Below are 11,165 nucleotides of genomic sequence, written 5' to 3'. Positions count from 1 at the left end.
CCCCACAGGGGGGTGTTGTGGATCTGCGGCAGACTCGTACATCGGCATTCTTCTGGTTAAAAGCTGCAACAGACCAATAGTTTTCAGATAATCGATTAATCCGCTCGTTATTTTTCTGATTACATTTTATTTATTTATTCCTTTTTGAATAACCTAACAATTATTCTCTATTCCAAAAATAACTTACTTCAGTTTTCAAAAAGCTAACATTTATTCAACTCTTATTTATGTTTAAGTAATCTAAGGATCTTATTGTCTTTCATAATAACGATTTATTTACTTATTTAGGAAAACGAGTACTATAATGATTATTCACCATTTCAGTAACATTTGTTTGTTTATTTATTTACTTGGATAGTTGTAGTCTAATGTTCATCATTGTTGTTTTGTTGATCGGTTTATCGTAACTTTTCTTATTCTTAACGTGTTTTTGTCCCTCGCTGCTTCTCAGACTCAGTGTCAGTGGAGGCAGCCTCCAGGGAAGGAGATTTACCGCAGGGGGAACATCTCGGTGTATGAGGTGGACGGACGGGACCATAAGGTCAGTGTAATCCTCTGCATTAACACTGGCTTTAAACTCTGCTTTAGACTCGGCTTTAACCCCCTACAGGGACGTACAGACGCTTTAACCCCCTACAGGAACGTACAGACGCTTTAACCCCCTACAGGAACGTACAGACGCTTTAACCCCCTACAGGAACGTACAGACGCTTTAACCCCCTACAGGAACGTACAGACGCTTTAACCCCCTACAGGGACGTACAGACGCTTTAACCCCCTACAGGGACGTACAGACGCTTTAACCCCCTACAGGGACGTACAGACGCTTTAACCCCCTACAGGGACGTACAGACGCTTTAACCCCCTACAGGGACGTACAGACGCTTTAACCCCCTACAGGGACGTACAGACGCTTTAACCCCCTACAGGGACGTACAGACGCTTTAACCCCCTACAGGGACGTACAGACGCTTTAACCCCCTACAGGGACGTACAGACGCTTTAACCCCCTACAGGGACGTACAGACGCTTTAACCCCCTACAGGGACGTACAGACGCTTTAACCCCCTACAGGGACGTACAGACGCTTTAACCCCCTACAGGGACGTACAGACGCTTTAACCCCCTACAGGGACGTACAGACGCTTTAACCCCCTACAGAAACGTACGGGTCATACAGAACCCCAAATGCATGGTTGTCGGTTCTGTAAACCAAGAAAAAAAGAAGAAACTCAAATGTTTTTCTAAACGTTTGTACGGTTACTGAGGCACGTTTTAAATAATTATTTAAATGATTTAAAGATATTAAAATAAACATTAATTTCATGTTTGCGAATAAATATTTAAATAGAAATGTATGGAAAACTATATTGTTGGCTGGTTGCTACCAACTAGGAGAAATAATAAATATAAAGAAATTAAAATAAAATTATTTATATTTGTATATATTAAAAATGATTCAATTACGTAGCCCTGAGTCTTTCACAGATGCAGCTCCTGCAAACATCAAGTAAATAAATAAACATCGTAACTGGATCTTACACACAAAAAAGTGATTACAATACAGAACATAAAGCGTTTTTAAAAAGAGAAATAAATGTGATGAAAAAAGAAAAGTGGATTTTACATTTATTTCATTAATAAACTCATTAAAAATGAGGAAATGTCAAATAATGATGTAAATACAAAGTCTGTAAATGACGGGCTTAAATCCTAAACATGAATTCTTTGAAATAAACCTGCAGTAAATGTTTTTATTAGTTTATCTGAGCAGCAGCGTCATTTCATTTGACTTTTCTTTTTAAGTCTCTAAAGCTGTAGTTTTGAAGTTTTCTGATCTTCACTGATCTACTGGTTGTAGATCTACTGTCAGAACCTGTGTCTGCTCGCTAAGCTGTTCCTGGATCACAAGACGCTTTACTTCGACGTGGAGCCCTTTATCTTCTACATCCTCACCGAGGTGAACAGACAGGGGGCGCACATCGTCGGATACTTCTCCAAGGTCAGGAAACACTCTGAGTTTATAGAGAGAGAGAAAGAGAGACAGGTCTGTTGCTTGTGAGTTTCATCTTTCTGTTTTTAATGAAAATAAAACCAGGAGAAGGAGTCTCCAGATGGGAATAACGTGGCGTGTATCCTCACGCTTCCTCCGTACCAGCGCAGGGGATACGGCAAATTTCTCATCGCGTTCAGTAAGTCTCCGCCCCGGACCGTTTCATCTGTTTTTATTATTTACATTCTGTATGTTTCGCGTCTGTCGTGTGCTAACTGTATATCATCATGCAGGGACTCTCTGCCACCTCATTGGGTGCCATAACTTTTGCATTACCAATGTGAAAGTGACATTTCGGTCATTAATAAGTGTGTTTGTGTGTTCTCCTTTCAGGTTACGAGTTGTCTAAGTTAGAGAGTACCGTGGGTTCTCCAGAGAAGCCTCTGTCCGATCTGGGGAAGCTGAGCTACAGGAGCTACTGGTCGTGGGTTCTGCTGGAGATCCTGCGAGACTTCAGAGGGACGTTGTCCATTAAAGATCTCAGGTACACCTGTGGAAACGGAGTGATGACGCACTCCACGTGCATTCATTACACACCACACAAGATCATTAAAACAGGATCACAGGAAAATCACAGGAAGCGTGTGTTCCATCCACAGCCAAATGACCAGCATCACACAGAGTGACATCATCAGCACGCTGCAGTCTCTCAACATGGTCAAGTACTGGAAGGGTCAGCACGTCATCTGCGTCACACCCAAATTGGTGGAGGAACACCTGAAGAGCGCTCAGTACAAGAAACCTCCCATCACAGGTACGAGCAGCATCATCAGCTCACTCCATCACCATCGCTTCCAGGGTTTCTGCTCACTGTAAGACACCTCTTTAACCCGTGTCCCATCATACGGCGAACAGGACAGAAGGGGTAGAATGATGTTGTTTTGGTGTGTTAGAGGTCAGTTTCTTCTCCACATGTCTGTCCTGCAGTGACCTCGCCCTAATTTGTTCTGTTCTTTTCACAGTGGACACGTTGTGTCTGAAATGGGCTCCACCTAAACACAAGCAGGCCAAGTTCTCCAAGAAATGAGGGACACGAGGGGACGTGGAACCGGACGGACGCTGATAAATAAACTCACACTGTGCCGAAAAGAGTTTGTAAAGAGGGACGCTGTAAGACTGTACATTGCTTTTTCTTAAAAAAATAAATAAATAAATAAATAAATAAACACACATGGCTAGTGCTGTATCTTTATTTTGTCTTGTATGCATCGGTTTTTACTGCACTGCCGAGTATGAATTATGATTTAGTGTCCAGCACAAATCCAAACCCATGAATGATTCATGTGAGCATATGGAGTTACCTATCGCCCAGGTGGGTGTAAGGTGACGCGTCCAGCCTGAGGGTGATCATCCAAAAAATAAAATGAAATCGAAACGTATTTGTCGAACTGTTTAAAATGATATCAGAGCTGTACAATATTGTTAAAACGTACGTTTAATTACAAAAGAAAATCTTTTCTGTGAATAAAATGACCAATTCCCATTGGAGTACTGAAGTCCGGGAAGTGTGACGCCCTGAAGTTAGGATCATATTGCTGTATTTTGGGGGTTTTCTCCCTAACAGTGCTCCTTTGATGTGTGTGTGTGTATATATACAAACTGGGCTATAGGAGCTGCAGGAGAACAATGGCGCCATTGGGAGCTGAGTGACGTGGCGAATTCTGATTGGGACGCTGCAAACAGGTGCAGCCACCCAGGTGCCATACAGGAATCTCTGTTCTCCACATAGCGGCTGTTTGTTCCCTTCTCGTGCAGTTAACCTTCTTCTTTAATCAGTATTACTGTTTACATCCTGGATGGATTTACCTGTGATTTAGTGATATTATGTTAGCGCGAAGGAATGAAAAAATATGAGCTCGAATTTACCAACAAAAATAAAAAAATAAATCGACCAATCAAACTCTGGGGAATTTGAATGTTTAATTTAGACGCGCGTGAGGAGCAAGGTTTTTAGATTTTTCGTCGCGTGCGTTCAAATCAACAGCGGAATTAACGGTCGCTCTGGATTAGCATCATGCTACACATCACCAGGTAAGATTATGGCTTCATTCGCGGGTTTTAACTCGGATATTAATGCAATATGTTTTTATTTACACGATCCTGATTTAACTGGGCAGTATCTAAAGTAGTTTTAAACCGATATCTTGACACCGCGCTGTGTTTTACCCACAGAATGAGGAGTTTTGGGGTGGAGGTGCTCGTCGCCGTGCTCGCCTCAGGTGAATTGTTTCTCACACCGGAAGTGAAGTAGAATCTTCAGGGCTCTCATTATTTATTTTTTTTATTTTTGTTTGATTTATTTATTTACTTATCTTTTAAACGACACACTAACTGAACAGTATGAATGAATACTATGAAGTGTAAGTACATTTGAGAGAAAATGTCTTATGGCCCTATTGACACTCACCCCCATCCAACAATGATCTTATATATATATATATATATATATATATATATATATATATATATATATATATATATATAATATATACTCAATCACAATATTCTCTAATAACTTGTACAATCTTTTTTGTTATTATTTTCTCCAAATAGCTTTTGGATCCTGTTAGTAATATATTGTAGTGTTGTTTGGAAAAACACACATATATTTAGTTTTTTCCTCAGAAAATGTAAGGGATGTAAACTTTTATGTGTTTATTTAATTTTTTGCCATATCTGTTGTATGTACAGCAGTGGAAGGATGGCAAAACGAGTTTTTGGCCCGGTTCCGGTGATAAATATATACTGTGGTACTCTACATGGTGTCCTGAAAGTCATGAACCAATGGGAGTAAAATCTACAGAAAACTTGTGTTTACTTGAATACTGTGGTATAAGCCAATTAAAATGTATAATATCTTAATAAAAAAAGATCGCATATCTGTTCATTTTCTACATCTGTACATAAAATTGCGTTGCTCTGGTTCTCACAGTCGTTCTCTTAACCATACAGGTGTGTGGCTCATGCCTTCGTGTGACGCTCAAGGTAATTTTATCCTCTTTTCTCTCACCACTGAGTGTAGATTAGCGTTTCTGTCTCATTCAGCTCTCTGAGCTCTCTGAGAACTGAGAAAAGGATTTATTTTCACGTGACTCTATCGACTGTCTGAAAGCCGATACCCACGTGTTGACTGATCTGCAGAATGTGGAAGGCCTCTTGTGGTAACTCGCATCGTAGGAGGCAGTGAGGCGCGAGACGGGGCATGGCCGTGGCAAGTGGACATCCAGATGGGAAAGGCCGGCCATGTTTGTGGAGGATCCGTCATCTCGAGAGACTGGGTTCTGTCCGCGGCACACTGTTTTCCCGAGTAAGCCTCTGTTTAATGGTCTGTAGCTGCTTGAGTTGCCCTGACTGTGTTAAAAGTGCTAATTGTGTTAACAGGAACTTGAGTATGAGCATCATTTATTATAGTTTTAACTTAAGGTCTCTCGTATCGAACTGAAGTTAGTAACTGTCCAACGATGGAGACTCGTGTGCAAACTGTTCTTAGCTATTGCAGTCCTGAGATTATTCAAGGAAGAACATCCACAACCATGTTTATGGTTCCTAAGTGGAACCATCCACAGTAATGTCGTGGTGATCTTTAGGCTGTCCATGTGGAGCCATCCTCGGCAGCAGGTGATGAGAACTCCCAACAGAAGTAGGGCATCTGGACGGATCGGGCAGGTCCGGAGAGCAGAAGGGGTCAGGATCGCTGGTATCTCAGGAGTAGCATGTGTAGCTCCACAGTGAGAGACAGAGAGAGAGAGAGAGAGAGAGAGAGAGAGAGAGAGAACACAGATTATTAGGTATGCTCTTGTCCTGTAATGATTTAAGAAGATGCACATGTAGTTCTCCAACCAGGAACTCTGTTAAGCTAATGGGGTATGCTTGCAACTCGCTGTTTAACCTCTTGACCAATGACACTGGTGGGATCTTCCTAAACAAAACATGCTATTAATACTATTAGTATTGACTCTATGTAGGGTGATTCTTCAGGTTTACAAAAATAGAGTATGTACACACTATTAGCTGCTAATTACTCGAATGCACCAATACTTTGCATTATTTCCCTCTCCCTCGCTGTTCACTCATCTACAGCAAGTCTTCTAACATGGAGAAAAGAATAAAAGAAAGGAAAAAACTTCCGTCACCTTTGAATGACAAGCACACTGTTGCTTTGACTGCACAGATTTAACCACCAATCAATCAAACGACAACAATTCAATACACAACACTTGAGATACCAGCCCTTTTATCTTTTAATTACACACACACACACACTTTTTTAAAACCGTTTTTAAAGACAACAGTTCCAGATTATAACACAATAGTTCAACCATAGTTAGATTCGACTAATGTTCATGCGACTTAACAACATACAACAAAAACTAAATAACATACAAAACAAACAAACCAGAAACACAGAGGTTTGATGGAGTCGAGGGAGCTACCCTGTGTTGGTGCGCATTGGAGCTCATTTTATTAACAGGCGAGGAAAGACGATACTCAGTTTTTTGAAGGGTGACCCTTGTGATGAACCGGGGAAAACGGTACAATGGAGTAAACATTCGTGCTCGGTGTCAGAGACAGATCCATGTCCATACATCCATACAGTGACCATGAATCCTGAACGGTTGTCTGTGTGTCTGCCTCGTAGGCTGATGATAACACACCTGACCCCGAGCATGAATTTAGTCCCTCAGTCAGTCCTGACTTGTACAGCAAGTCTCTTAGTCACACCGTGACTGACGCTCAACACTGTTTCAATTCCGTGTCAGTTCTTTTTAATACAACACTATTAATTTTTTCTCCTACAGCCCATCAGATGTGTCCTCATACCGTCTCTACATGGGTCGCTATCAGCTCAACGGCGCTAACCAGTTTGAGACATCGAGAGAAGTGAAGAGGGTGGTGGTAGCACACGGGTACTCGACCCCTCAGAAGGGCAGAGACGTGGCACTCGTAGAGCTGAGCTCGCCGCTCACCTGGACAAACCAGATCCAGCCCGTGTGTCTGCCCAACGCCGACTTCCAGTTCTACGCTGGAACCATGTGCTACGTCACAGGCTGGGGGGACACACAGGAGGGAGGTGAGTGCAGAGTAGGGTCAAACAAACAGGTACCGCAAAGTTCACTTCACCTGAAGGACATGACACAGCAGGATGCCTCTCAGATAGATAAATAAACAGTGCTATCGGTTTACATGAACTCGTTGCCTCAGTTAGCTGAGACATCATCGAGCTGTGACTGAAAACACAGAGGGGTGTGTGGGTTTTTGGGTCATATGAGACCTTTTGAGATGGAATAGATTAGAGATATTTAAATACCTGCTTAAGTGTTTAACACCAATACACTGGATCTGAAAGGCCTCTGCAGGGTTAACACGAATAATATCAGTAATCTGGATTATTACACACACACACACACACACACACACGTTTGAGAAAAGATTTGATACTTTAATCTCGCCTGCTCCCATGTTCTACCAGCACTCATAAATCCCACTGAGATGCAGGAATAAACCAATGATGGAGTGGAATTATGCATTCATTAATCTGAGATTTTCTACCGTCCTTATTTCCCTCTCACAGCTGTTTTACTGCACTTTGTCGTTTCATGGTTTTAAATTCTTGTGGAATTCCATTGAAAGCAATCCGGGCTTTTTCTCTTGCTATTCTCATTAACCAGTAGGAACAAGTTTCACGTGACATCACACCGTATATGGGCGAATATGGGCGAATATGGGCGTGTCTGCTTCAGTGTTATTGTATCCCTGCTTCATTAAGTATCTTCAACAATCTTCAACATAGCAGAAGTGCAGTAGGTCCTCCATATCATGCTGCCTCATGGCTATGAAAGCTAGCTTGTACGTTATGTGACAACTCAAGTTTATCTCAGCAGCAAGTTTTGCTAACATTAACAAAAGTTAGTTAATTAAATAAAAGGAAAATCACGTAACTGAAACTCTTTAACTCAACCTGAAGTGAAGTGTGTGTAATAATGATCAGCTTTAGTGCAGTGTGACAGTACAATGCCGTTCTTCCCTCTACAGTCTCGCTGTCTGGAGTCGGGACGCTACGGGAAGTCGGAGTGCCCATTATTGACCAAGATTCCTGTAACTCCATGTACCAGATCGATGCGTCTAACACGGACACGGTGTCCATCCTGTCAGACATGATCTGTGCCGGATACCAGGAGGGGGGCAAGGACTCATGTCAGGTAGTAACCACAAACACTCACCTCTAAACACTTGCACTACGGCAGAAATCACCTGTGTGAAAACTAATTGCCCCCTTAAACTTAAAATCTGTTTGTGCCACCTTTATCAGCAATAACTGCAACCAAACTCTTCAGATAGCTGGAGATCAGTCTTTCACAGCGCTATGGTGGAATTCTGGCCCACTCTTCTTTGAAGAACTGCTTTAGTTCAGCCACATCTAAGGGTTTTCGAGCATGAACTGTCCGTTTAAGGTCCTGCCAATTGGTTCAAGTCAGGCCTTTGAGTAGGCCGCTCCAAAACTTTAATTTAGCTTGAGTTTCAACTTACGGACTGAAGACCGGACATTCTCCTTTAGGATTTTCTGGTAGAGAGCAGAATTCATGTTTCCCTCAATTACTGCAAGTTGCCCAGACCTTGAAGCAGTAAAGCATCCCCACACCATCACACTGCCTCCACCATGCTTGACAGTAGGTATGATGTTCTTTTTGTGGAATTCGGTGTTTGGTTTAAAACAGATGTAATGGGACTCCTGTCTTCCAAACAGTTCCACTTTCCACTCATCAGTCCACAGAACATTCTCCCAAAAGGTTTGAGGATCATCAAGGTGTGTTTTGGTGAAATTCAGACGAGTCTTAATGTTGTTCTGGGTCAGCAGTGGTTTTCACCTCACCACTCTTCCATGGAGCCGTGTTCCCCCAGTGTCTTTCTGATAGTGGAGTCATGAACAGTGACCTTTATTGATGCAGGAGAGGCCTGTAGGTCCTTTGATGATGTCCTTGGCTCTTCTGTGACTTCCTGGATGAGATGTCGCTGTGCTCTTGGAGGAAGTTTGGAAGGTCGGACACTTCTGGGAAGGTTCACTACTGTGCTGAATTTCTCTATTTGGAGATAACGGCTCTCACTGTGGTTCTTTGGAGTCCCAGAGTCTTTGAAATAGCTTTGTAACCCTTCACCAGACTGATGTACTTCAATCATTTTCTTCCTCATCATTTCTGGAGTTTCTTTCAGCTTTGCCGTAGTGTGTTACTGGGTAAGATCTTTTAAGCAACTCCATGCTGCTGAGAAAGTTCTATGTAAGTGTAGATGTGATTGATCAGGGTTTGCAGTAATCAGATCTGGTTGTGTCTCGTCCAGCTGAACCCCATTATCAATGCAGTGTCAAAGATGTGGGGAATTAGTAACTACGGGGGCAAATACATTTTCACAAAGGCCCAGCTGGTTTTGGAGAACTTTTTTGCTTCAATAAATAACATGATCATTTAAAACCCGTATTGTGTGTTTACTCTGTTTACTCAGAAGAAATCACTACTTTTTCACAGCCCTGCATTTGGAAATATATTATCACACAGTCTGTTAGAGAATTTGGCCGAGTTTATGGGAATTAATACGTAGTCCTAAAAGACTGAACTCACATTGTTCCAGGTGTGGAGACACTTTTGAACAGGTGGCACCTTTAGCACCTGATATACTTAAAGTGTACATTACCACTCGGATCTTCGTGTCAGTGTTTTTAAATTGAGGATGTTTCCTCTCTCAGGGGGACTCCGGCGGACCGCTCGTCTGTTCCACCGGGAACGGCACGTGGATCCAGGCGGGCGTTGTGAGTTTTGGACTGGGATGCGCTCAGAAGAACCGACCCGGCGTGTACGCCAGAGTGTCGAGCTTCGTGGGCCTCATACGCTCCACGGTGCAGGACGCCCAGCTGCTGGATCACGCCTGTAATTGTGCAGCTCACAGCCTCGTGGTGCTCAGTGTAGCTCTCGTAGCAGTGATGTTAGGTAGGTAGTGACCGTGTTCAGGATAGCCACGCTGTAATACTGACCTGCAGCATGGAGACGGTGAATTACTCTATCTCGCAGTCTGGAGCCACGCTGAACACGTCATGTATCTAACGGTCATCATAAATACACACAGTGATGCTAAAGCGGGAAACAAATCAACAGTCAAGTGTTCAATAAGGTTTGGTGATAAACAGCTGATCGGGTGTATTTAATTAATTAGTCAGCATCATATGACGATTACAGGTAAACAGCTAAATAGTGTAATGGCTCAACCCAATTATTTATTTTTATCAATTAAAACTGTATTATTCATTTTTTTAAACCGTAAATAAGTCTTTATCACTGCTTCATTTTATAAAGTTAGAACTGATATTTTGAAGCACCAGATTGTTTGTTTAATGAGATATATTTGCTGAAATATAATGAAGTGTGTCTTACATCAGACTCGTCTGATGTTTTGTTTGTTGGTAATTTACTTACTGGAGCAGTTCACCTTATTCATTTCAGAAGTTTATTGTCCAGGAAAAATGTAAATAGAGTCTGTTTCTTATCCAGCGTTCATTTTCTTTTCCAACTGTCTTCACATGGATAAGAAATAATCAATATGATCAGTTCTCTTCACTCTCATCTGACGGAAGATTTAGTGCTATTATTATTATTATTATTATTATTATGATTATTATGATTAATAATAATATTTTTGTTGCCATAGAAGTGAGTCAAAATAACTTCCACTTCTGTTTTTCACTCTTTAGCCTGATCGTTCATTTCATGCTCCCAGCTGTCTGTGCACTTTACATTTTATGGAATTTTGTGGGCGTTACTAAATGATGAAACTGAATAAAAGAAGGGGGGAAAAAAAGACAACCCCTCACTGCCATGCAGTAAATAAAAGTCAAAGTGAAGTTAACACAGTATCAATACCTTTCTCACACACACACACACACACACACACACACACACACACACACGTGTAAGAGTCAGTAAATATATACACACTTAATAAACATTCACAAATAGACGTGAAGTCATTCCTATCTGTAGAAAGTGATTTCAAAATGTGTAAAATAAAACCTAAAGATACAGTAAAAGTTTGAAATAGATTTGTACATGAGTTTATCAATCCTGTT

The 11,165-nt window shown here is 41.7% G+C and overlaps 2 protein-coding genes across 3 annotated transcripts in view; both read left to right on the top strand.

Annotated features, from left to right (window-relative positions):
• The window catches only part of kat8 (K(lysine) acetyltransferase 8), a 6,449-nt gene extending 3,228 nt beyond the window's left edge, over positions 1-3,221 (top strand). Inside the window, exons 6-11 of the mRNA XM_017495326.3 lie at positions 452-541; positions 1,862-2,002; positions 2,099-2,192; positions 2,387-2,537; positions 2,653-2,807; positions 3,016-3,221. Coding sequence (XP_017350815.1) covers positions 452-541; positions 1,862-2,002; positions 2,099-2,192; positions 2,387-2,537; positions 2,653-2,807; positions 3,016-3,080 — 696 coding nt within the window. The 3' untranslated portion in view covers positions 3,081-3,221. The remainder of the gene's footprint in view (positions 1-451; positions 542-1,861; positions 2,003-2,098; positions 2,193-2,386; positions 2,538-2,652; positions 2,808-3,015) is intronic.
• A 432-nt stretch (positions 3,222-3,653) lies between these two features.
• si:dkey-16l2.17 (serine protease 27) lies at positions 3,654-10,472 on the top strand. Of its 2 annotated transcripts, XM_047161553.2 has the most exons (8): positions 3,654-4,084; positions 4,226-4,272; positions 4,745-4,883; positions 5,006-5,038; positions 5,195-5,360; positions 6,853-7,124; positions 8,087-8,253; positions 9,792-10,472. In XM_047161553.2, the coding sequence occupies exons 3-8, from the start codon at positions 4,838-4,840 to the stop codon at positions 10,038-10,040; spliced, it is 933 nt and encodes a 310-aa protein (XP_047017509.1). In that variant the 5' UTR covers positions 3,654-4,084; positions 4,226-4,272; positions 4,745-4,837; the 3' UTR covers positions 10,041-10,472. The 2 variants fall into 2 exon arrangements, with proteins under 2 accessions (XP_047017509.1, XP_017350956.2); XM_017495467.3 differs by lacking the exon at positions 4,745-4,883 and having other exon boundaries at positions 3,657-4,084.
• The last annotated feature ends 693 nt before the right edge of the window (positions 10,473-11,165 follow it).

The sequence above is a fragment of the Ictalurus punctatus genome, chromosome 2 (genome assembly GCF_001660625.3).
Source record: "Ictalurus punctatus breed USDA103 chromosome 2, Coco_2.0, whole genome shotgun sequence".
In the NCBI taxonomy this organism is placed as follows: Eukaryota; Metazoa; Chordata; class Actinopteri; order Siluriformes; family Ictaluridae; genus Ictalurus; species Ictalurus punctatus.
This window is presented reverse-complemented; position numbering and strand designations above follow the sequence as displayed.

What these genes read in the sequence shown, in the direction of transcription:
- si:dkey-16l2.17 (XM_017495467.3), top strand. An exon ending in GGGGGACACACAGGAGGGAG is followed by an intron (nt 7,125 to 8,086) that starts GTGAGTGCAGAG and finishes TTCCCTCTACAG; the next exon opens with TCTCGCTGTCTGGAGTCGGG. An exon ending in GGGGCAAGGACTCATGTCAG is followed by an intron (nt 8,254 to 9,791) that starts GTAGTAACCACA and finishes TTCCTCTCTCAG; the next exon opens with GGGGACTCCGGCGGACCGCT.